Below are 26,502 nucleotides of genomic sequence, written 5' to 3' on the forward strand. Positions count from 1 at the left end.
AGCCCAGCCCACCTCGCAGGGTTGTGGTTGTTGGGGGAAATTGGCAGGAGGAGCCTCCAAGACTCCATCTTATGCAAAAAGTGTGCAATAAATAAATCATTGAAGTTGCCATTAGCCACGGGAGGGGGTGTTAATTTGACGGCGGGGGGGGGGAAGCTCAGTTGCTTGAGGTTTTGGTTCTTGGCTCCAAAGACTTAAACCTGGGGAGGCCCAGGTTAAAAGCCTCTCATACAACCCTGGCCTACAGTGCAGGGTTGTTGTACCAAACCACCTCAGCCAAGTTCAGTCCGTTTTTAGCCACTTCAGCGGCCAGGACGGCACAAAATGAAGGTTTAAAAAAAAGCAAGCTATTTTCCATTCGGCTTCTTTCAGGGACGATGCCCACTTGCTTCCCCCGTGTGAAAGCTTCGCGCCCCCCACGCCTCGCCTCAGCAAAGACCCCCATAGAAACTGTTCCCTCAGGCGCATGCGCGATGAAAAAAACCCCCCTCATTAGTGTGATTTTTGTTTTGACTCACTGGGCTTGCCGTCGCTGCAGTGACCGGCAAGGCGAGCCCAACCCCCTCGTGCTCCCCGTTGCTTTAACGCATGCGCGCCTCTGTTTAACCCGGAAACGGAAAGTGCTCCTACTTCACCGCGCCGGAGTCGTATCTTAAGCGAACGGCGGATCTATTGCGGCGGCATCATGTGAGAAAGTGCGGGAGGGAGGACGGAGCGGTCGCTTTGTGTGTTTGTGCCGTTTTGTGTGTAAAATATGTAGAGAGGCGTCTTCTGGGCCTTGGAATAGGCGCCCCTCTCAAAAGAACCCCCCCCCGTTCTCTTTTGGGGGGAGGGGAAAGGGAGGGAGCCCCTCCCCCCCAGTACATGCGATGAGTTTGTATCTTTGTAGTTGGAAACTAGAGCGCAGGAACTCTCTAAGTAGGCGAAGAGTAGTAGTAACTATTGTATTCTGAATAGCAATAGCATTTAGTCTTATATATATATGAGAACCTAAGCAGAGCCCTGCTGAATCGAGGCAAAGGCCCTCGAGTCCAGCATTCTGTGTCCAACAGTGGCTCACAATTGTCCATGGGGATCTTGAGCAGAAAGAGAAGGCAAAACCCTCCCTTTCCCTTGACCCCCAACAAATGGTACTCAAGGGAACCCTGCTTGCCTCAGCCTACATAGAGGCATAGGCACTTGGACATCCGTTTCAATAACCACCGATACCATTGGCATCCATGAATCTGTCCAATCCTGCCTTGAAGCTCTCCAGACTGACAGCTGTCACTGCCTCTTCTGGAAGGGCATTCCATGAACCAAGGACCCTCTGGGTGAAGAAATATTTCCCTTTATTTGTCCTCACTCTCTCACCTATGAGCTTTAGGGAGGGCCCCCTTGTACTAGTATTGTGTGATAGATAAAAGAATTTTTCTCTATCCACCTTTTCTATCCCATGCATGATTTTATACACTTCGATCAAGTCACCACGTATACACCATCTTTCAAACGCCTATTGCTTTTACAGCCCTCTCTAAGCAGTTGGCAGAATCGACCTCTTGCCCCCAACTATTTGGGTCCTCAAAAGGATGGAAGGCTGAGCCAGTGGTGAGATTTGAACTGCTGAACTACAGCTAGCAGTCAGCAGAAACAGCTTGCAGTACTGCATTCTAACCACTGTGCCACCCCTGCGCAGGAATGTAAGAGGTTTATATTTGTAGTGTGGTGATTTATACATCTAGTATCTTCATGGTGATTGTTTTAAATCAGTGCAGAATAGAAGCCGGTGCTTTTCTGTTGCAGAATTACTGGGAGAGATGAATAGGAGACTTTGCCTCTCGTTCCCCCTTAGTTATGCATGATGGTCCTCTGAACAGGAGGCATAATTTATCTTCTGCACTTCTCCCCGTCAATAATTTGTTTAAAAAAGATTTGTTTAAAATAAATAATTGATTAAAAGAAATAATTGATTTGTTAAGATATAATTTGTTAAAGGAAATAATTGATTTTTAAAAAGCAAATTCATCCCAATTAATTAATTTACTTTCACCCCAATTAATTATGTATTTATTTTCTTTATATTTTTTAGGAGCCTCTTAAACAAGCCCAAAAGTGAGATGACCCCCGAAGAATTGCAAAAGCGGGAGGAGGAGGAATTCAACACAGGGCCTTTATCCGTGCTCACACAATCTGTTAAAAATAACACTCAGGTGCTGATCAATTGTCGCAATAACAAGAAGCTTCTGGGACGTGTCAAGGCCTTTGATAGGTATGTTCTCTCACCTGGGCACGCCTCCCATCCATCAATTCTGTATTGTTCTTGTTCGTTTAAGGTGGTGGGTCAAACTCAAGAGCCGGGGGTGGATTTGGCCCATTGGGTATTTAGATCTGGCCTGCGGGCCCATTCTGGAAACAAGGGAGGATTGGCCTGCTGTGCCTCTGCCAACAAAAATGGAGCTGTTTTCCCAAGCAATGGAAATTTTGGGCTCAGTTTCAGGTATGGGGTTCCCGAGAAGTAAAGATGCTTTGATCTTAGATTTGTATGCCGCCCCGAGTCTTCGGAGAGGGGCGGCATACAAATCTAATAAATTTATTATTATTATTATTATTATTATTATTATTATTATTATTATTATTATTATTATTATTATTGATCTAGCATAGGCATTAAACAATTCTCAGTGGCTCCTTAAAGAAACGGTTCTTTTCCTGGGCTTGAATAGGGTTCCTGTGGACTGCAGTAATGTGTCTATCATGAATTCGCCATCCCGAGTCTTCGGAGAGGGGCGGCATACAAATCTAATAAATTAAATTAAATCCCCAAGAAAGGTTATAACTCCTTTCAAATGGCTACCAGCAGGTAGAACAAACACCTTGCGCAGCAGATGGAAAGTTCCATTTCAGATCAGAATATTCTTCAGCCTGGAATTCTGTGGGGCTCTGCCTCTCTCAGAACTTCCTCCAGGGTTGTTGGGGGATTTGCCAGCGGTCGATGGGGGAATCTCGTCTCTGCATAACGCCCGGCGCTTTCTTCCACCAGGCACTGCAACATGGTGTTAGAGAACGTCAAGGAGATGTGGACCGAGGTGCCCAAGAGTGGGAAAGGCAAGAAGAAGTCCAAGCCAGTCAACAAAGACCGTTACATCTCAAAGATGTTCCTGCGGGGAGACTCCGTGATTGTAGTGCTGAGGAATCCCCTTATTGCTGGCAAGTAAACAGGCCGAGGTGGCTCACGAGCCTGGGAGTGCCAAGAGGCCACGTTTAGGATCCTTCTCAAAAGACTGGAATCTTTTGGCTTTAGTGTTAAGGCTGATGTTTCTTACGTGACGAGCGTGCAATTGTGTGGCGTGCTGACAGGTGGAACTCCCTCAGCACCTCAGTCTATTCCAGCCTGTGAGGTTTTGATTTTTCCTTTTTTTATAATAAACCATTTGTTGAATTTGTTGGATTGCTTTTGGCTTTCGTTTTTCGTTTGGCTGGTGCCGGTGCTTCTGCCCAGTACAGCGATACCTCGTCTTACAAACCCCTCGTCATACAAACTTTTCGAGATACAAACCCGGGGTTTAACATTTTTTTGCCTCTTCTTCCAAACTATTTTCACCTTACAAACCCAAGCCACTGCCACTGGGATGCCCCACCTCCGGACTTCTGTTGCCCGCGACATGTTGTAGGATGCAATATTTGTAGCCAAATTAAAGATTAGAGCTTTTCTTCATTATGAATTTGTGCGTAAGAGAAAAAAGCGATTTATATTAGAATTCTTCAAGGTCCTACAGTTCCCTGGGTTTTTTCCCCACTACTTTGTTTTCTATGCTTGGTTGTCTGATCTGCCATTAGCACCTTCTCCACACAACAGGAGAAGGTGAGCATGAACTCATTCCTTAGGCCCAGGAGTCATTCTCTTATTCCACCTGTGCAATTTTCATTCTCTCTAGCCTCTTCATATTGCTTTGATATCGAATATATTTAACACTTTAAGCATCTTTTGGTTACGTCTTTTGAAACATCACCATTACATACAGACACATTTATTTAAAGCATCGATTATCTCCCAGGGAACATTCAGTTGAATACATTGTGCAAAATCCCACAGTCCCACGGGGAGGAGTTCTGTCTGGGGACAGACGGCTTTTTCAGAAAAGTCTTGGCAGGTGCCCTACAATCTTTGCATCACACATGGGGAAATGAAGATAGAAATATGGAAAAGTGCTTCCACCCTGCATTTCTGGAAGTGACACCAGTTGTTGTCTTTACTTCGCACAATGATGAGTTGAGTAGCAGGGTTTGCCATGTACTCAATGGTTGAACAGGGGTCTCCAGCTTGGCAACTTTAGGACTTGTGGACTTCCACTCCCCAGAATTCTTCAGCCAGCCTTGAGGGATTCTGGGAGTTGAAGTCCACCAGTCTTAAAAATGGCCAAGGTTGGACACCCCTGTCTTAGAACATGTCCTTATTTACTTATTTATTTATTAGATTTGTATGCCGCCCCTCTCCGAAGACTCGGGGTGGCTAACAACAATATAAAAAGACAATGTAAACAAATCTAATATTAAAAATAATCTAAAAAACCCCAATTTAAAGAACCACTCATACATACAAACATACCATGTATAAATTTTATAAGCTTAGGGGGAAGGGAAATTTCAATTCCCCATGCCTGATGACAGAGGTGGGTTTTAAGGAGCTTGCGAAAGGCAAGGAGGGTGGGGGCAACTCTGATATCTGGGGGGAGCTTGTTCCAGAGGGTCGGGGCTGCCACAGAGAAGGCTCTTCTCCTGGGTCCCACCAAACTCGGTAAATACAACTGACCAACAGCTACGCGATCCAGAAAGCAAATATTTAGTTTTCCAAGAAGCGTATACTTAGTCCTGGAGAAATGGATCCAGTGTAGCGTTCTTGGTATAATTTTGAAAAATAACCAGGCAGCTGGTCACTGGCTGATGATGCTCACGGTTGCGGCTACCAAACAGCAAAAATAATATTTGCAGGTCCTCTTACTCCCTCTTGTGGAGAGATGATTAATAGCTCTGATGTTTTCTTTCCAATTCGAAGAATTGGTTTGACAGTTCCAACCCAACGCCAGACTTTTAAGTTCACTTGCCTGGCAGGAAAGTGTTACGAAGTGGCGGCCCTTCTAAACTGTTGGCGGGCATCGTCCGAGATGGGGAGAGAGGTCCAGAGCCGCAGATGCAGCGGAAGGTGCTTTCGAGGGCATCTCTGAAAGATCGCACGCGGAAGACATAAACCACCGGGTTGATGGCAGAGTTGGCGTGGGAGAGGATGATGCTGGCCAGGGTCAGCTGACTGGGGATGCAACAGGTGGGGCATAGGAGCATGACAGTGTTGAGAACGTGAAGCGGCAGCCAGCACACAATGAAGAAGAAGAGGATGATGAAGAGCGATGTGGCCGTCCGTATCTCCTTGCGGGCAATGATCCGGCGTCTCCTCTGGGCACTGATGTCGACCTCCCCTTCGGCCACTTTGCGGATCTGGCGCCTGACCTCCAAGAAGATGCGCCCATAGAGCATCAACATAACCACCAAGGGGGCCAGCATGCACATCATGAAATTGAAGTAGACCATGTAGGCGTTGGTGATGATGCTGTTGAAAAGGCACTGCCTGCTGAGGGGCAGGGGGTCGTGCCAGCCCATCACGGGCAGCAGGCTGGTCAAAATGGACAGCAGCCAAGAGGCCGCAATCACCAGCAGGGAGTTGCGAGGGCTCAGCAGAGACTGGTACTGGAACGGCTTCAGGATGGAGACGTACCTCTCCACAGCGATCGCCAGCAGCCCGAAGACGGAGGCTTGGGTGAACATCAGAAGCAAACAGAGCATCAGGAGACACAGCTGGGGCCTGGCCTGGGGCAGCCCCATGTTTGTGAACTGGGCACAGGGGATGACCACCGCCCCGACCAGGAAGTCTGCCACGGCCAGCGAGAGCAGGAAATAGTTAGTGACAGAGGAACGCAACTTCCTGTTCCGCAAGATGACCATACAGATGAAGAGGTTGCCCGTGATGGACAGCAGAGCGGTCAAGCTGTCGCTCAGCAAATAGGGGATGTGCACAACAGATGGGGAGGTCGCTTTAGCGGTTAGAGGGCACTGAGGTAGATTAACGAAGGATGAATTCTCCACGCTATCCATTATAAGAACGGGGCCATTTGGGTTAAGGAGAGTCTTCCCTTCGGGTTTCTGGAACTCTGCAGATCGTTGTCCCATCACCGTCCATGCTTGAGGAAAGGAAGTCTCGGTGAAACGGGGTTGGGGGAAGAGGAGAATTCGCCGTTGAGACTTGCGTCAGGTTTCTCCGTCATACTCGCTTGTATTATACCCAAGTCTGTGAATCAGAAACATTTAAATCATCCACATGTGGAGGAAGGAAACGAGGGTGCTGTATTTTGGGGTCCTCTGTGCTCTCTGAGCTTGGTGGTGAAGACATAATTCGTGACCTAACTAGCTAACATCATCACTGTTTTTAGGGAGTACGCTTTATACACTGCTCAAAAAAAATAAAGGGAACACTTAAACAACAGAATATAACTCCAAGTAAATAAAACTTCTGTGAAATCAAACTGTCCACTTACGAAGCAGCACTAATTGACAATCAATTTCACATGCTGTTGTGCAAATGGAATAGTTGTGCAAATGAAATATTCAATTAGAATATTTCATTCATTCAGATCTAGGATGGGTTATTTGAGTGTTCCCTTTATTTACTTTTTGAGCATTTCATTACCAAACTCAGTAACATCATCAGTTTTAGAAGGGAGTGGGGTTTGGGAGAAGGAGGAGGAGGTCTTTGGTGCTTTTCATTTTCTGAGCTGGGTTATTTTCTTGCAAACATCTCATTGCCAAACTGTTTAACCTCATCAGTTGTAGCCCACGGTCCAATCCTGAGCTACAAATAATTCTCTTCTATCAGAAAGTGCACATTGCAATGTTTAGTCTTCTAAAAGCAAGAGCTTGGAATAGCACCCTCCAGTTTGGAAAGCAAATATTGCCAAGAAGCGACAAGGGGGGGTGTGGGATTCCTTTGGAAGACCCCCAACCAAAGCTGATATCTGACTTACCTACAGATCCCTGCTGTAATCTCCCAACGGGGAAGTCATCGAAAGCGAGGAAAGACGCCTGCAGCCTTCTAAAATCACCTCTGGAGTAATCAGAAAGGTCTAGTCCAACCCTCTGCTGCTTCTACCTTCTGATGTTTATAAAAATTAGATCCGATAGGTCGCAGTCTGCATACAAAAGTTGCTGCATTTTGCAAAGAAAGGGATAAAGCAGGACCAGGCAGTGGAGAGATGATCTGCCTTGCTGCAGCTAGAAAAAAGAATGGGAAAAAAGAACAACAGGAACAACAACAACCAGGTGCATTTTAGATTCTCTGGGATGAGACAAGTAGTAAAGTTGCCATCATATTGCAGTTGCAGCCCTGAAATGGGGACAGGTGAGACAGCAATAAAGAAGGTTTGGCTTCTGCTATCTCAGAAATCACTAATTTTCTCAGCCTCTGGGCTGCTTTGAAAAAGCCACATGGTTCACACAAACAGGCTCAATTCAAGGTAAACATCATGTACCCTTGCTTTGTTTTGCTCATGGTGTTTGCATTAAAGATAGGAACAAATTACATAATTCTACAATAACACAATTCTGAAAAAAAATGTTTATTCTCCATTTTGGGAAAGTCAGCAAGTAAATATCTCTTTTAAAAAATTTTTTTTAGTTATTTTTACATCAAGGAAGCCTATATATATATATATATATATATACACATATTTTTTAATCTGCTGAGAAAGAAATCAAAGGTACTAAAAGCTTTTATCGCATGGAACAGTTCATTAAATCCGTTAAGCGGAAAGGAACCAAGCACAGCTGTGAATACAGCCTGGATAAATAAATATACAATCCCCAGCAGCAGAATGCAAGGCTAATCGAGGAATATCAACTTGGTTGAAAAGGTCACTCATTACAGGCTGTTTTTCCAATCTGCAAAACAGATAGCTTTTTATATGTGGGCGAAATTTCACATTGATTTTTGTTTGTTATGCGTTCATCTGTTCTATGAAAACCACAATTGCCTTGGAGAGCTAAATCAATATTGTTTGAATAAACATTCGATATTTGGCAGCAGAAAGAAGGGATTTTAAAGAAAATGAAAGCAGTTTCTTTTGGGGAAAAAGTCTCTTTTTGGGCTGGTCCTTTTTCTCAAAAGTTATATTATTTCCCCTGAATTTTAGTTCAGATTATCGAATTTGTCAATTAAGGTAGTATTGAAAATATCCACTTTTTGTTTCTCCGCCCCTGCAGGGTTTCCTATTATTTCTTGGCTAGATCTTTTTGCTGGCATTATAACGCCAATTACCTATAACTTGTGAGGGTTATTTTCCCTCTTGATAAATAAAAATGTAAATGGAGTATTTTTTTATTAAAAACAGCTGAGCCCAAGGGGCTAGAAACATTAAGAACTGCAAAGATCTTTCAGCAGACCAGTTTTGGCAAATGCATTAATTATAACTTTCACGTGTGAGGTTGGGATGCATTTGGGTACATATATCTCACCATTTATTTATGGATAAATTAACGGGTGGGAACCAGTTATCCTTCTGAAATACTGTATAATATATAAATGAGTGCATGGCTGGGGCATTCTGGGAACTGAAGTCTATACATTCTGGGAGCGGAAGTCTATACATCTTCAAATTGAAAAGTTTGAGGAACGCTGTTTTATTAATTAAAAACGACGGAGAAGCGAGTCACACTACAGCCACCCCTCAAAGAGAAACACTACCTACGCACCCACCCATCTCACAAAAGAGCGCAATAGGGCCCAACCCGCGCCTTTTATACTGGCCTCGCCCCCTTCTTTTGGCGGGAACGAGAATGCCGCCAGAGGATTGGCCAGCCTCTCTTTCCCTTAAATTCTCATTCCCCGCCCCTCGCCTCCGAACCAATTGGCTCCCTCCGCCTGTCCTGTGAGAGAAGGGATTGCCCCTTCCGCCGCTATGACTTTTCACGGGCAGGCTCCGCCCCCTCCCTCTCCCGCCCGCTGCTGCGCGAGCGAGAGCGCGTCCCTGAATTGCGCGGGCCCCGGTCTGACGCGAGCGCGCGCCGCTGTGATTGCTGCTTTCCCTTTCTCCGCTCCCCCCCCCCCAACCAGTGCTGGTGTCAGCCATAGAGGCGGCGAAGGTATCCTGAGGGGATCCTATTAGCTGCTCGCTCCCCTTCCACGAAGGCTCCCTCCCCGCATTGGTAGCCTATTAAGATCTGAGGAAATTGGGGGTGTGGTGTGACCTCCAATCCTCCTCTATTCCTCACCTTTCCTCCCTCAAAATATACACAAACTGTTCTCCCCTCTTTGGCCAAAACCCCTTCTGGATTCTCTTTTTCTAACTCTGGCTCAGCCTAGCTGGCTGGATGGTTTTCAGCCCTTGGAAAGCCAAACTAGGTTTTTTGGGAATAAATCATCATGGTTTGGGAGTGCATGGCAGCAACCATCATGGTTTATAAGTCACAAGGGCAGTTCGGGGTTCAGTTTTGAGGGGAGGCTTGAAGTGTGGTGCAAAGGAGATCCCTTGGCTGGATGGATCCCTTGGCTGGATCTGTTCTTCAAACACACTAAGGGACCAGCTCTGGATGCCCCCAAAGAGAGAAATTAGTTATATTCCGCGCCATGAGCATCCTTCATCATCATCCTTCTCTTTTTCCTTCTGTTCCTTTCCCTTCCTTTCCTTCAATTCTTTCCCCTTTTTTCCTTCTCTTCTTTTTCCTTCTCTTTACCCCCCCCCCTTTCTTGCATGGGCATCTGATCTGGGCATCCATTTGCCCTCCTCACTATCTTTTGGCCTCCCCAGGGTGAAGCCTTCGAGCAAAATCTGAGGAAAACGGTCCATTTTCAAAATCTGGACTCTTCACATCTTCCTTTCTTTTCTCCTTTGGGAAAGAAAGTTCAATTGTCTTTCCTTTCTTTCACCTGTCTTATATATTCTCTTCCTTTCATATATCCTCTCCTCTAAGTTCACTTTCACCCTCTTTTATATTATCACATGTCTATTTTTCTTCCTGTGTATTTGTGTATTGGACAAATGAATAAATAAAAAGTTCTACTATTGCCACCCCCTTCCTAAATAATCCTTATCTCTCATGACTTCCAGAAAGGACTGGGTTTATTCTGTCTCCAAAAAAAAGAAAGGATTTTTATGGGGGCTCACAATTGGATGGTATTTCCTTTCTGGCCTTCAGAACTTTCCGGTGGGCTCGTGACCACCATTTGATTATTATCAAGTATCTCCGCAAACAGCTTCCATGTCCTCTTACGCTCTTTCTTTAATATATAAACAATGTAAATCCTCACTTTTCTGTTCCTTCTGGAGAATCTCTTTTAGGAAGCTTCCCTGCCATTTTAAATCCCTGAATTCACTGTTCTTTTACCACGCCAATGTTTATTCCCCCCTCCACACACACACACACACATTGATTGATCAATTTTCATTATTTATTGAAAACATTTATTTCCTAGTGATGAATATAATACTCCCAGTTTTGTATTCTCTAAATATTTTTTTTCCTGTTTCTTTTATATGTGTCTCTTGGAGACATATAATGTCTGCTTTTTCTTTAATTAATTTTGTATATATTTTCCTTCTTTTCTCTGGGGAATTTAATCCTTTAATGTTTATCGAAATCAATTTAATTTCTTTATTCATTTGTTTAGTTTGTTGCTTCTTTTAGTTGTTTTCCTTCCTTTTGTTTTCACTTGTTGGTTTTTACTGCCGTCTAGTTTTTACTCCCTCCTCTTTTTAGATTTGGTCTCTACCTTCTTTGGGTCTTTCCTTTACTTCCTCTTCCCTCTCTTCCTGTCTATCTTCTTGACTTATTCCTTCTAATATATCCTCACATTTATATAGCTGGTTTTCCTCTCCATTGTTTTCCACAGTCAGCTCAGGATTCCAAATTATCGGTCTTATCAAGATGGCATTTTATAATTTTTATTCCTTCCCTAAGAAATGACAATGTCTGTTTCCAATAGAACAATTGTAATAGCTATTTTCATCTTAACTATCTGGTGGTTTGACCAGATCCTGTTTTGGAACAAATCTGTGCCACTTGTGATCTCCTCTTTGGAGTGCAGTTCTTATTGGTGTCTGGAATGAGTTTGACAGCTGATTTTGTAGTCTTGAGTTGAGGCCCTTGCTACAGTAGACATTTGGCATATGAGTTCTGTAGGCCTGGTTTCCATTTAGCCCATGAATGAAAAATAGAGCATTCTTTTACCATTTAATTCCAAAATGGAGCATACAATTCTGGGCACGTTTTCTGTATTTTAGGGCTCTCCCCTTGAGGAACTCTTGCTTCCTAATTCCTTTATTTCATTTTATATGCAATTTTCACTTTTTACCATAGCAGTTGAAGTCTACACATCTTAATGTTGCCAAGGTTGTCTTAAAAAGTTTCCTCTCACACTCTTTTTCACTCTCCCCAACACATTTTGTTTGTTGTGATTTATGATCCAGGACTCAATAAATTTTATCTTCACCTCTCTCGTTACAGATGTGGGATCAAATAGGGAGGGTTTGCTCTGAGGAAATGCAAGCAAACATCAACAATTTCAAACAAAATTGTGATGACAGGTAAGGAAAGAAAACAAACAACCTGAAATCCAAAATCTTAAATGATGATGATATGGCTATGATAATAACCCCTATTATTGGGTTAAGCAAAGGTGGTTTTAATACAGCCCCAAGCTATATATGATATAGTGTGTGTGTGTGTGTGTGTGTATATATATATATATATATATATATATATATATATATATATATATATGTCTATGTATGTATGTATGTATGTATGTACAGTCAAAAGAATTGTCCTAAAAATGCGAGTTCCGGGTATAATTAGAAAGCTCAGTAATTTTTTAATAGTTTTACATAAATTTTAAATGTTCCAGAGATTGTGATGGCCTCTTCATATCTATGTGTGTGTGTGTGTGTGCATCTATCTGGGACTGTCACATTGAACAAAATGAGATGGAAGGTACTAACATTTATTTCAGTGATATTCATGTATTAAATATTAATATTTGACAATTTAATAACATCTAAAGGATGGTTCTAGGTTATTTAGGATGCTAAATTCTGTATTTGGAAAATCATCTATTACTTCTGGAGAATAAAAATAGCAAGTATCTAGGTATATATAGAGAGAGTTTATTTATGTATTTGTAGGAAATATCTAGCCTCCCTTCTCTTTTTAACAGAAGAAAACGCAATAACTACACCAACACACTTAAAGAATTGGCTCAGATGTTACCCATACCACTACGGACCAGTTGTAAGAGGCTGACAAAGGTATTGTAATAATAGAATTTATCATAAATGTTCAAGGAATGTTCTATAATTTTGGATGTACGGAGGCATTGAAATTGGGCTTGGTTGCACAACATGTGTATGCTGACTCTGAACTGAACTGAATTGAAGAGAACAGAAGAGAACAACAGAGTTGGAAGGGACCTTGGAGGTCTTCTAGTCCAACCCCCTGCTTAGGCAAGAAATTCTACGCCACTTCAGACAAATGGTTATCCAACATCTTCTTAAAACTTCCAATGTTGGAGCATTCACAACTTATGGAGGCAATTTTATGTTTTTTGTGGTGCTGTTTTTGATAGGTTGGACTTATCAAAGGGGAAAAAAAGGGGGGGGGTCCAACCTATCAAAAACAGCACCACAAAAGACATAAAACAGGTGCAAACATAAAACATAAAAAAAACAAAAAAACATAAAACAGATGCAAAACAATGAGTTAAGTAGCTCTGCTTTCTTTGAGGAGTACTTTGACTTGGACTCTTTAGTCTGGATGCTACATGGAACCTTGACCCTTGGGCTATTTGCTGATATTCTGCCTTAGTTATTTCCCCTTCTTTCCACTTTTTATACTTGTCCTTTTTGTCAGAGAGTTCTTTATGCAGCCATGCTGGTTTCTTTTGGGAGCTATTATTATTTTTCTTCTTCGTTGAATACAAATGACAGGTGTTTCTTTCCCCGTTTTTGCTCTTTAATTTTGCATTTTCAATATTCAACCAGAAAGAAATCCTGCTCCGAGTCCTTCGCTACATTGAACATTTGCAGACAAGCATCGATAGAGCCAAGTCGGTGCTCCAAGGTCATGGCGAGGAACAAAAAGGTAGGGAAATGCTAGAAAAGAGGCAGAGAACACCCATGGTCAGACAATACTGAGGATATACCTGAACAAAAAGTATGATCCGTATTTGTTCTTTCGTCAAAAGCAGCTGGATCTCAGCCAGAGGTGATACCTGCCCCGAAGAGAGAGTGCAGAGAAGTCACACCACGGGCAAAAAATCCCAAGCCCCTGGCTGTCTACAAGAAACCCAGAAAGAGGAGACGGACCCGCAAATCAGGTGTGAGAAGTATCCCACAATCTTGGGGTTTCAGTTCTCCAGTGCACTGCTGTTTGTAAGTTCTTCCTGTGCATCAGGGATCCCCAAACTTGGCAACTTTAAGGCTTGTGGACTTCAACTCCCAGAATTCTCCAACCAGCTATGCTATGCTGGCTACTGGCTGGAGAATTCTGGGAGTTGAAGTACATAAACCTTAAAGTTGCCAAGTTTGAAGATCTCTGCTCTGCATGATCAGCCATTGCAGCACTGCCTGTTATAGCCCATGCCTCACAGCCATTTGTGGCTTCTGTAGTTTTAGACATCACCTTATCCTCTATTTCTGGGGTCCCTTACCTTGGCTACTTTAAGACTTGTGGACTTCAACTCCCAGAATTCCTCAGCCAGCCATGCCTTAAAGTTGCCAAGGTAGGAAATCCCTGCTCTACTTGGATCTTAGATTGATGGCAGGCAGAGAGAAGCAGAGGGTGTCACCCAATATGCTTGCTGCTTTTGGATGGACAGGAGGTGTAGTGTACAATGGTTGCAAAGCTCAGCCCAGGAAGAAACTAGATAAGTGGGGGTTTGCCCCCTGGGGAGGTTAAAAAGGGGAATAAAAGATGCAGGAATGGATTGAGCTTAGGAAATTGGTACTTCAGCTGAACAAACTCAAGTGCGGAATTTTCCTATGGGAGAAGCATCTTAAGGCTCCTGTTGTAAGGAGGCAGGTACTGTCAGAGCTGAGATTTATTTATTTATTTACTTACTTACTTACTTACTTACTTACTTACTTACTTACTTATTGGATTTGTATGCCGCCCCTCTCCGCAGACTCGGGGCGGCTAACAACAATGGTAAAAACAACATGTAACAATCCAATTTAATAAAATAACTAAAAACCCTTATTATAAAAACCAAACATACACACAAACATACCATGCATAACTTGTAATGGCCTAGGGGAAGGAATATCCTAACTCCCCCATGCCTGGCGACAAAGGTGGGTCTTGAGTAGTTTGCGAAAGACAAGGAGGGTGAGGGCCGTTCTAATATCTGGGGGGAGTTGATTCCAGAGGGCCGGGGCCGCCACAGAGAAGGCTCTTCCCCTGGGGCCCGCCAAACGACATTGTTTGGTTGACGGGACCCGGAGAAGGCCAACTCTGTGGGACCTTATCGGCCGCTGGGATTCGTGCGGTAGAAGGCGGTTCCGGATGTATTCTGGCCCAATGCCATGTAGGGCTTTAAAGGTCATTAGCAACACACTTCAAGCGTGCTTATATCACTTGGTTTTGTAGATCGCCGTGGTGGTGTGAACAGGAAAGTGTGCAAGTACCTTGCTATGGAGGCTGGAAAAGATTCTACCCGTGCTGTCCCACACCCAGAGGAAGAGGGCCTGCCTGATGTGGGAGATGTGTCTTCTATACTTTCATCCTTCCAGAAGCAATCAACTTCCTTTCCCAGTTTTAAAGTTCCATTACCAGAGCCTAACCAGCCGGCAAACACCAATCTCCTGGATCTCACCAAAATTGGGGTCCCATTTGATCCTGCAGGTGCAATTTCGTGGCTGCTTTGTACGAAAATAAAAATCAGTGGAGAATAAATGGCTCCTTTGTGACAGACAGTGTAATTTGAAATATGGGAGAGGTTAATGGGGACTTGTTTCCATCAAAAGGAAAAAGAGATTTATTACGTTGTGTTGGTGTTTGAACATAAGGAATTCTGTTTTATAAGACCAACAATTTGCTTAGTCTGGCATTCTGTTTCCCACAAGAGCCAATCAGCAGCCATTGGATGTTTCTCATCCCGATGCTCAGCCCAGGCTCTGGCATTTAGTATATGTGTCTCTAAACAAGTTGCTTCGCTCTAATTGCTAACAGGCAAGGAGTATATCCTTTCCATATGTGTATATAAGCCACTATTGTCTATATGGCACGGCAGTGAATTCCAGACAATTATGAACAGGAAAAAATATCCTGGTAGTTTCCAATAAATAATTTTCATAGGGAAGCTCCCTCACCAGCTTAAGTATTTTTAGACATTAAGATGCAAATATTTTTGGTTACTTGAAATAGATTTTCTGATTAAATTCATGGCATGCAGTAGTTTAGCAACTTCTTTGCTAGTCTCTGCTAAATCCACCAGTCTGTTAAAAACATTCCACCCTGAATATATTATATATATTTTTTATTTTCAAGTGTTGTTTCATGTACATTAAATATTAACCCATGTATGTATACATGAGCATGTCTTCCTTCCTCCATCCCTCCCTCCCTTCTTTCCTTTCTGATTCAGATCTGGTTTTAATCAATTTTCAGAAAGATGTTCTTAACATGGGGAAATGTTATTCTATTTTGAGTTGTTTAAAATAAAATTTATTTTTATAGCTCACAGATTATAAATTAGATTCTAAAGAATTTAACTTTTTGTCCCTCTATCCTTGTAACTGTTATTGACAGGCTGGAATTTTGATGGTGACCAGGAATATAACGATGAGAATACATTTTCTGTGTATACAGCACAAATGGCTTACAATAAACTGCATCAATACGGTGGGGGCCCTGGAAACACATTGGTAAGGTAGGAATTGAGTGCTGTATTTTCGTATTTTGTAAAACTGAATTCCTAAATGGCTGGGAGTTTGCATTAGACCATTTTTAAAATGTTTGTGGCTTTTTAAAAAACAGACAAGGACTTTTTGAAGTCAAGAAGCATATAATCTCCATTTTAAGGCAGATGAAATACTGGTCTTTGAGACCTCAGTTGCTCACGTACATTTGGCTGTGTCTTTCTGTGTTAATCTTATCTAATAAACAAGTGTTGTCAGATATGATTAATACAAGTTACTTGCCTGCATTCAAAAGAGAGGAAGTTTACTTTGTAATAAGGTAGATGGTTTGATAATAATTAAAGATTCCAGAGAAAACAGTGAATTAAGTGAGAAGGCTTTGAGGATGGAGCCTCTGTAAACCAAAATATAAATCCAATAAATAAATAAATGAATGAATGAATGAATAAATGAATAAATAAATAAATCAAATAAATAAATAAATAAATAAATAAATAAATAAATAAAAGCAGCCATTAAAAGATTAATGATATCTTGTCCCCCTGAAACAGAAATAGTCCCCTCCTGTAGTCCGTTCTTTTCTTGCCTCTCATTTCATTGTCTTGATCACCATTTTGATCATTTTCAGACAAGAGCTTGTGCACTATCACTCCTCTTGTGAAGAAGAGGAGGAAGAAGGACCCCAAGCCAGTCCTTGGCTCTCCATCCAGTCCCCTTTGAAATTCTCCAATGGTAAGTGCTTGCTCAAAAATATGCAGAAAAGCCCCCCACCTACCCACCCAATTGATTTTGCTTGTCAGAAGCTAGATAGAAAAGTCACTTGGCCCTGGGAGGCTGCAACATTTTAAATATATAGAAGTTGCCAAGGGTCCAAATTTGATCCTGTTATTGGGGATGCTGCAGTGGTTTTAGAGGACTGGTCTAGTGTCACTTTTTTCAGTGCTGTTGTAACTTTGAGCGGTTGCTAAGTGATTGTAAGCGGAGGACCACCTGTATGTTGAAATAAATAATATCCTATAAATTTGATTCATTTGATGTCGCAGTAGGAAGCATGCAGCTGTGTTCCCCCGGGATTGCAACCCGAAGCCACAACTGTTCTGACTTGGGGTTGAGCCCTTCGCTTTTCTCCTCTCCTGCTCGGCTACTCCCTCCACACATTCTCCAAGGTGTTCAGGAGGAGCTTTCTCCAGGTAAATTGACAGCAAGGAGGGAGGTAACCCAGCCTTTCCCCCCCAAAAAGCTTATCATGTTTCTTACCAAAAAGGATGGGGCTGTACCCACATGCCCATTTCCTCCTGGGTTGATTTGTTCTCCTCTTTAAATATGAGCAGAGCAAGTGGATTTAGAAAGGTTTTCCGGGAAGTGGAATGTTTTAAAACTCACAACATTATTGGCCTGTTATGGACAACAGTTCCTGTGGGAACTAAACACTGAACACCCGAAGACTTTATGAATTACCGGAAGCAGATATCTGCAATGTTGTACTGTGATTGTTTTAAGGAGGAGTGTTACCTTCCAGTAAATGTAACATATGGATGAGATGAAAAGGGGGAAACAGAGTGCAAATGAGAATAGTTGCTTCTCTGCAACCTTTCCTTGAAAAACACTTTTCAAAGAACATTTTGCTTCTTTGCAGTATTATTCGAAGATGTGTATTTGTCTCCTCAGTCCAGCAATTTTTCACACACCCCTGCTGGAACACTGTTGAGAAAGGTAAGGACTTTGCTCCTCAGCTTACGTTCTTTCTTCATCTTCTACTCCTGTATTTCGGCTTGCAGAGTTTGAATTCCAGCTTTTTCCCACCTGGTACTTCCCAGGATCAATAGATGTGTAGTTCCTGGTATATGTGTTATTTCTTTATTTGCTAGATTTGTATCTTCCCTTTCATGGGTCAAAGCAGTGAATCCTGAACTGACATTCATTCGGTAACTGTTGAAAGCTGAATGTGTGTGACTGAGCCAAAGTCACGTAGTGAACTTCTGTAGGAATACTATGTCCATGAAGATTTATCAGTCATACAGGTGGGGTTTCCTAATATTCCTGTGCAGTTCCACCCGTACAGATGGAAGGACAGTGTCAAATCTCCCAGAGGATTGGTGCAAGAGCAGTATCCATCTAGGAGAAAGGATTTAGGGCTCTTAACAATTCTCTGCCTGCTCATCCCACAAGTCTGTTCAGATGAGGTGAGAAATGAAACCACCCTGGGGGACCTATTTGGGCTCCCCCTGACTCACTTGCTTAGACTCCAGAACCTATTTGAATAAGCAGCGAAAATTCTTCAGCCAACAAGAAAAACCCTGACTCAATTTCCAGTGAAATTCTGCCGCTAAGGCTGGGCTTCCATTCGGGATTCCTGGCTTCTAGTCTGACACCTTAACGCTCTCCATCCTGGCTCTCTCTGTTGTTGCTCCAGATATAAATATAGCCCCGACTGAAAAAGGCAGCCTGCTCTGTTGTGTGTCCTTTTTTACTTCTCTCCATCTGAGGTGGTTCTCACACACTTGGCCTTTGTTATTATTTGTAATATCAAAGGTTGACTTGGGAATGTTAATGAATAACTGCACAACAGAGTCTCCTATTGTTAGCTCACACAGGATATTTTTTCAGTGGAGACTGGTTAACATACTTGGCTTGAGACTAATTGCATATACTGTGTGCAATTATTGCAAACAGTATGTGCAATTACGATAAGGGAAATATTTTTATATACAGTATGTGCAGTTGCCTGAAAAAAAGCCGAATGGCTTAATGACGGAGCAGAGTTTTTCCATTCAGAAGATCCTCAATGTCCTTGTGTCCTTGAGCTACAATGTAGGGTAGCTAATAATTCTCTGGAGACCTTGGTCAGTCGCATTGGATTATATCTGGAATAGGCAGGTTTCTTTGAGGCTAAGGGCCATACTTTGCATCCGAATTGTGTGCCAGAGACACACACTCAACAGGGTAAGGAAGTGAGAAGACATACAAGTAAATTATTCTAGAACAGGAAAGAAAAAACACTATGGCATTTCAGTAACAATTGTCCTTGGAGCCATGTGCTGTCTTAAGATCTACAATATGTAATGCCTTGGTCAACTTTCCATTTCTTCAATGGTCAAACTCGGCTCTTGCTGTGCCCACCTGCATGCTTATTTATTTTTATTCGAATAACCTTTCTAAGCTTCTTCACTAAGCAACTCTTTGAGATTAAGAGACTGTCCCACTTGTTAACAGCTCTACAAATCACCCACTGCTAAACTGATCCAAGACTAACTTCAGTTTAAATGATAAGGAAACGAGATTTAATGGTAGTTTCGACAGGGTTTTGTACTGGTGACTGTTACGTACTTGCACCTTACATTTGAAGCCTAATCTTTTCTGCTCTTCTTTCCTTCCCCTGTCTTCGTTCATTCAATTTTCAATGCCGTCCCGCTGATTTCTACCTTCCTCTCTTGCAGTCGGCATTCACGCTGGATCACTGCTACCTTTCCTACAGTGAAGCAGGTAAAACCGAGACCAGCCCCATGTCAAGAGTGAATGAAATATTGTCCTCGTGGAGAGAACAAATCCAAGAGGTGGGGAATGGGTTGTGAGGAAGGAACTGGTCATTTGTGAGCCAGAGAAATCAGGCCAGGGAATCTTCTAATGTCCTTATGAAGGCCTTTAGTTTGTTTGTTTTTAAAGTTTTTTTATTAGATTTGTATGCCGCCCCTCTCCGAAGACTCGGGGCAGCTCACAACAGCAATAAAAACAATATAACAGTGGAACAAATCTAATATTAAAAACATATAAAACTCTATCATTATTTTAAAAAACCAAACAGCAACATTCATACCAAACATAAAACAAAGTATAAAAAAAGCCTGGGGGAAAGGTGTCTCAACTCCCCCATGCCTGGCGGTGTAAGTGAGTCTTAAGTAGTTTACGAAAGACAGGAAGGGTGGGGGCAGTTCTAATCTCCGGGGGGAGTTGGTTCCAGAGGGCCGGGGCCGCCACAGAGAAGGCTCTTCCCCTGGGGCCCGCCAAACGACATGGTTTAGTCGACGGGACCCGAAGAAGGCCAACTCTGTGGGACCTTATCGATCGCTTATATATATTTAAACTATATATTTTTCTGTCCAAGAGGCAGTCATGGTCACCTATATTGCTGTGTCTTTATAACAAAACTAAAGAAATTAATTGAGAAGCTAGTGTTTATAGGCAGTTATGATACACATACCCATCTGTACAAGAATTTAAAAAATTAGTTGCAAAATGGACTCTGCTGGACGATCATCTATGGGGATTTGGACAATGTTTCGTAATAATCTTACACCACTTTCCTTAGTCACTGACTGCCCTGAGTATCATCCATTCATTTATATTAGTGTAAAATTTAAGTTATATTGATTATTTTAGTACATGTGTGTATATACTTTTAAGGAGGTTTTGTGAAAGGAAGATGTTGATATTCTGTAAAAATTAACATTCAAGATCATTACAATCCCGGGTACTAGATCAGTGTATGTTTTACTCCTGTACAGTATAATGTTTCTCCATTAATGAAATAATTTCAAATACATCTTACAGGCAATCTTCAACTTACAACCCCAATTGAGCCCGAAATTTATGTTGTTAAGCGAGTTTTGCTCCATTTTACAACTTTTTCTTGCCACAGCTGTTAAATGAGTCACTGGAGTTGTTAAGTTGGGAAGGTTGAGCTATGTATATATTATATATTTGTGCGTGTGTATGTGTATGTGTGTGTGTAATAAATTACATTCATTTATATATAAATTTATATAAATTATATACATATAGTCAGGCACATCATGAGGTAAATCTAGACAGCAATACAGAGCAAACCCAGGGAAAAAAAGGGCGGGAAAAAATAAACCCTCCCCCTTTACACCCACCCACCAATCCCAGAGTTGATCACCTCACGCAGGGGCCCGCCCTCTCCAGTCAATCAGCTGCATATCCTGGACCAATGTTATGGTTCCAAACATTGCAGCCCTTGGATGAAGCATCCTCGCTAAGGTGGCCAAAGACCTCTACCTGCTAGGCCAAGCTCTGCTTTATTATTACCTGGGCAATTCCTGGACCTCAGCTGCCATTTTCTCAGCCTCTTTCTCTGCCTTCCAGGGATCCCTCCCGATGAGACCCGAAGGCCCCGGCTCCTCTAGCGAGGAGAACAGCGACAGCACCTGGACCCCCTGCCCGAGGGCCAAGGCCGCCCAAGGAGCCCCCCTGAGGAAGAGGAGCAAGAAGAAGCAGAAGAAGACGACGGCGGCAGCGGGCAGGAGAGCCAGGCGCCCAATGGCCGGCGCGGAGAAGCGCAGCAACGCCTCCTCCCCCCTGCAGCTGAAGAAGAAGTGCGTGAACGGCTTCATCATGTTTTGTCGCCTGAACCGCAAGCACTTCATCCGGTGAGAGCTGGGAATTGAAACCCCAGCAAAGTCCGGCATTGGCTCCGATTAGCAGGCCTGCAGCTCTTTCGTTTTTCTCAAGATACAGCTAGTCCTTGACTTACGACCTGCAATGGAGCCCAACATTTCTGGGGCTCGTGGGTTAAGTGAAGCTTTGCCCCCACTTTACGGCCTTTCTTGCCCCATTTGTTAACTTCACCCCTGCAGTTGTTAGTCACACGGTGGTTAAGTGAATCCGGTTTCCCGACTGACTTGGCTTGTCCGAAGGTCGCAAAAGGGAATTGCGACAATGCTAGTATCATAAGTATCCGTTGCCAAGCATCCAAAAGTATATCACGTGACCGCGGGGATGCATCCAAATGTAAAATCATGTGATTTTAAATATCTTAAAGGGTTAAATAAGGTTCAGGAGGGAAGTGTTTTTAAAAGGAAAGTGAACACAAGAACAAGGGGGCACAATCTGAAGTTAGTTGGGGGAAAGTTCAAAAGCAACGTGAGGAAATATTATTTCACTGAAAGAGTAGTAGATCCTTGGAACAAACTTCCAGCAGACGTGGTTGGTAAATCCACAGTCACTGAATTTAAACATGCCTGGGATAAACATAGATCCATCCTAAGATAAAATACAGGAAATAGTATAAGGGCAGACTAGACGGACCATGAGGTCTTTTTCTGCCGTCAGTCTTCTATGTTTCTATGTTGCAATGGTTAAAAGTCTAAAAAGTCACTTTTTTCAATTCTGCGGTAACTTTGAACAATCACTAAATGAACTGTTGTAAGTCAAGGGCTACCTGTATACCGTCACTTCTAGAGCAGGCCAGTAATGTCAATTATTGTCCTTTCTGTCCTTACAGAGTGGAAGTTGGGGCTAACTGACAGTCCCAGTGAGCTCTTTGCTATGCTGAGATTTAACTAGGGACTTTTAAATTCAAGACCAATAGTAATTTTTGAAACCTTGCAACTACTATACTCCCGTCAGAACGTTTACAAAAATGGACAAATAAATAAGGGAGCAAATCCTCAAAGACCAGTCATTTTAGGAATAAAACAATAACATACAATAAAATGCCAAAAATATATTTAAAAAATCACACAATAGACTTTCCAAGATCAGTTAGACACCAAGAAGCTGTATTTGCAGAACATTTGGCCTGGGTTAGCAATAACATTTAGTCTTATACCACAGTGCTTTACAGTCCTCTCTCTCTAAGCGGTTTACAGAGTCAGCACGTTGCCCCCAACAATCTGGGTCCCCGTTTTACTGATCTCAAAAGGCTGAGTTAACCTTGAGCCAGTCAAGATCGAACTCCTGGCTGTCAAATTCCTGGCTTGGCTAATGCTTATTACAGAAACGTTGCTTTCTTGAAGCCTCGGAGGGAGTTAGGGACATTGAGAATGTCTTGGCTTCCTGCTTCTGATGAGTTTGATCTAACAAGTGTTTTAATCTCTTCATAGCTCTTGCCCAGGCATGGCTTCCACTGCAGCTACACGGGAGCTGGCCCAGCTGTGGCGTATGATGACGAAGCAGGAGCGGAAGCCATATTGGTATGTTTGCTTTGGGCAGCAATGGATGAAGGGATCAGGAAATCCTTTGGAGAATCAGTTGGCCACAAGGGAGTCCAGCCTTGGCACCCTGAAGACTTGTGGACAATTGTTGGACTCTAAACTTTGTTGCAGTATAGCATGAATGTCAGAATAGGATTATATCATATTATATATATCTGGGCCTCTAGCATAAAAATGCTCTGCTTACCCTGATTCTATTATAGCCAGGATAGGACGGTACTAACTGCTTAGGCCAGTGTTTTTCAACCAGTGTGCCGTGGCACACTAGTGTGCCGTGAGACATGGTCAGGTGTGCCACGAAGAAGGAAGCTCAGGTTCCGGTCTCACAACTTTTTGCAGAGAGAGAGAGAGTGTGTGTGTGTGAGAGAGAGAGAGAGAGAGAGAAAAAGAGAAAGAGAGAGAGAGAGAGAGAAAGCAAGAGAGAGAAAGAAAAGAGAGAAAGAGAGAAAGCAAGTGTCAGAGAGAAAGAAAGCAAGAGAGAGAGAGAAAGAAAGTGCGAGAGAAAGAAAGCAAGAGAGAGAGAAAAGGAGAGGAAGGGAGAGAGAGAGGGAAATGAGCAAAAAGGGGAGGAAAAAAGAGAAATGAGAAAATGATTGAGGCAGAGAATGACAGGAAAGAGAGAGAAACAAAAGAGAGAGAGAGAAGTGACTCTTGATTTAAAGCATATGATAAAAAGCACCCAAAGAATAAGAGAGAAAAAAACCCCAGCCCTCACCTGTTTTTGGAAATGGTTCAAAAGTGTGTATACAAACACACACACAAGGGTGGGAGGAGACAGGGATGGAAAAAGAGAGGAGAGTGTGCCCCAGGATTTTAAAATGTAAAAAATGTGCCGCGGCTCAAAAAAGGTTGAAAATCACTGGCTTAGTCTGTATTACTGGTGAATTACAACAGGGAAACGACTGACTATAAAAGGGCTCAATAAACATCTCACTGATAAACAAGTTTACATCACCCCAGACAGGGCAAGTTATGCGATCAAAGGGGGGAAATTGAGATTGCCTGAAGCAACACAGGAGAGGAGATGGGTTGTGATAAGGCAGAAGGCTTCAGAGAAATTAGGTGTGAGAAACATTTGCTCAAAGGAAAAGTGCTTCTAGGAAATTGGTTTGTGATATCTGGGAAAAGGAAGGACTCAAAGATACGTCATGTTTGAAGTTATGTTATTGGATGTTTGGAAACTTCCCTTTTATGCTCCTTCCCTCTTTCTCGCAGCCTGAAGGCTCGCCGATTCAGCCGCCTCAACAACCGAATTGTGAGAGACGATTTCTCCAGTGGCGATGAGGACCCAGAGCCCCCCAAACCTTTCCACTTGCTGCTTGCTGAGAAATCCATTCCTGGCACCCAGACAGTGGGCAACATCTCTTTCTCAGGCTGTATCCCATGATTCCTCCCCACTGGGATGGTAATGTATATGTGTTCAGTGGGCTCTGGAACCCTCTCTCTGCTGCTGCTCACGGTTCTTCAATAGTGTGGGTGCCTACTTCGTTTTCAGCCAATATATGAAGCAATGGGAGCTTTACTTGGTCTCGTTGTCAGGGGGAAGGTAGAGAAGCAACAAGGAAAGAGGCCATTTACCCCGTTTCTCCCCAAAACATCAGCTTTCCCCATCTATTTCTTAGCCTTGTATCATAACCCACCGCCAATGTTTCACCTGTCGTTATGCATTTTGGTTTCCTGAGCAGAATGAAGACATTGATAGACGGGAGGGTTTTTTTCCTCCGATTTCCAGTTGTTCCAGTCACTACACTTTATATGCTGTTCTACCTATGTCCAAAACTGACCTCTAGCGACCTTGAACAAAGCAGGATTGAGTGCAGGGAGAAAACAGCTTGAAGGAAGGGGAACCTCTAGTTCTAGATGACGGGACCACGTTGGTCTATTTAAGAACAGGCTAAGTTTTAGATTTTATATTAACTTTTTATCCTTGATCTAAAAACACAAATGCACTTGAAAGGATGTGCTTTTAAAAATAATTTTAATGGACTGGAGACGAAAACCGAAGGTCTATATTTATTGCCTAAGCTTTTATCTGCCCATAGATGTTCTCAGATCCACCCCGTCAGTTTAGTTACCAGCCGTTTAGTTCCACATTTGGCGAGTACAAATGGAACGTTTGAGGTCCGTATAGACTTGCTTGCTGCACACCACGTTTCAGGCTTCATTATTATATAGTAAGTGGTTTCTAGATGTTTTAAACTTTTAACTGAGGCAAGTCCGTTTCAGAGCTTGCTCTGAGTGGCATTGAGTTTCCACTGACCCTGTTAGGTGGGCCAGTTCCTCAAAATCCTAAGGAAGGAATAATTCTGCAGGTTTGCTTTCGTTCAAGGAGAGTTAGCAAGTTTTAAAGAGACAAGACTGATTCTGAGCTAAGGAGGGTTAAGGCTTCATATTGAGAAGGGAGAATTTTGTCTTTAGGAGAGGCTTAAAATGAGATTCTTATATTCCTGGTTGGTTTGGATTTGTTTGGGTGGAATGCTGAGTCATCCCTTTCCCCCTTTGGGACTGTGTCCTCTACACACAGATCAATTTGTGTTTGAAATACTGTTTTAAGCTTCAATGGGTTTTTCCATTGTTTTACCTATTTATATATTTATTGGCAGTTCCCCCCCTCCTCCAACACTATTTATAATTAAAATAAAATATGGCAGTGAAATTAACTGATTGGGTGCCTCTTTGTCTCTTCTCTGATCTGAGTGATGATGAAAGTGAAAGGCAGCAGGGAGGAGTAATCAATATGTATTTAGATACCTCCATGTCATCATGTAGGCAGCAAAACTCCTAATGGTGCCTTAACAGGTAGTAATCCTCGACTTAACAACCATCCATTTAGCAACTGTTCTAAGTTATAATGACACTGAAAAAAAAGCAACTTTGGGGCATCCCTGACTATGGCAGCATCCCCATGGTCACATGATCACAATTCAGGCACTTGGTGTGTATTTAAGAAGGTTGCAGCATTCTGGGGTCATGTGATTGTTATTTGTGACCTGATAAACAGTCAACGGTGGAAATCAGATTCACTTAAGAACTCTATTATTCCCGTTACAAGTGCAGTGATTCCTTTAACAACTATGGCAAAATAATAATAATAATAATAGCAATAAAATGGAGCACAACTTACCTTGCCCTGGATAAACTCCCCCCCACCCTCCAATTATACATTTATTTTTAAAAATTGGCAGAGATTTGGCTTTGGTGGGCTACTTGCACGCCGTTTAATTCTGTTCAAGCAATCCACCTCCAAAGGCCTAAATGCCCATCCCACACCTTTCAAGGGGATATTCCAGGGTTGCCCCAATCCTATGAACTTGATGGATCTCTCTGCAAAAAGATTTACCTGCAGAAGGTCAACCCCAGGGTTTTTCCACCTGCTTTATTTCTTGGTTCCATTTGAAATCTCAAATGTGGTTCTCTATCCAAGTCGTTAAGGTCCTTGGCACTATGATATGCAAATCACATCTGTTCCCTCTAGGGGACAAGTGTTTGTATGTGCTCAGCTGTCCAGGCCTAAGCCCTAATTAATCTTAATTGGGTGCTTTCTGCTTTAAACAGATGTTCCTGCCGCAGACGCCCATCCTGACCTTAAACTCCTGATCCTGTGCTGTTAGTTGCTC

The 26,502-nt window shown here is 42.7% G+C and overlaps 2 protein-coding genes and 1 pseudogene across 3 annotated transcripts; 2 read left to right on the forward strand and 1 right to left on the reverse strand.

Annotated features, from left to right (window-relative positions):
- Positions 1 to 580: 580 nt before the first annotated feature.
- SNRPD2 (small nuclear ribonucleoprotein D2 polypeptide) lies at positions 581 to 3,422 on the forward strand. Its single transcript, XM_070764885.1, has 3 exons — positions 581 to 687; positions 2,069 to 2,248; positions 3,020 to 3,422. Coding segments are annotated over exons 1-3 (357 nt in total). The 5' UTR covers positions 581 to 685; the 3' UTR covers positions 3,195 to 3,422.
- A 1,651-nt stretch (positions 3,423 to 5,073) lies between these two features.
- Positions 5,074 to 6,198, reverse strand: LOC139174180 (adenosine receptor A1 pseudogene; annotated as a pseudogene).
- Positions 6,199 to 11,523: 5,325 nt separating this feature from the next.
- Positions 11,524 to 25,545, forward strand: MEIOSIN (meiosis initiator). Of its 2 annotated transcripts, none has more exons than XM_070763661.1 (13): positions 11,524 to 11,603; positions 12,233 to 12,323; positions 13,056 to 13,155; positions 13,259 to 13,390; positions 14,662 to 14,916; positions 15,823 to 15,943; positions 16,561 to 16,664; positions 16,976 to 17,122; positions 17,569 to 17,645; positions 19,370 to 19,486; positions 21,036 to 21,319; positions 22,775 to 22,864; positions 24,101 to 25,545. In XM_070763661.1, exons 1-13 carry the CDS (start codon positions 11,524 to 11,526, stop codon positions 24,270 to 24,272), a joined length of 1,770 nt encoding a protein of 589 aa, XP_070619762.1. In that variant the 3' UTR covers positions 24,273 to 25,545. The 2 variants fall into 2 exon arrangements, with proteins under 2 accessions (XP_070619762.1, XP_070619763.1); XM_070763662.1 differs by having other exon boundaries at positions 13,262 to 13,390.
- Positions 25,546 to 26,502: the final 957 nt, after the last annotated feature.

This window comes from Erythrolamprus reginae, chromosome 11 (assembly GCF_031021105.1).
Source record: "Erythrolamprus reginae isolate rEryReg1 chromosome 11, rEryReg1.hap1, whole genome shotgun sequence".
NCBI lineage: Eukaryota > Metazoa > Chordata > Lepidosauria > Squamata > Dipsadidae > Erythrolamprus > Erythrolamprus reginae.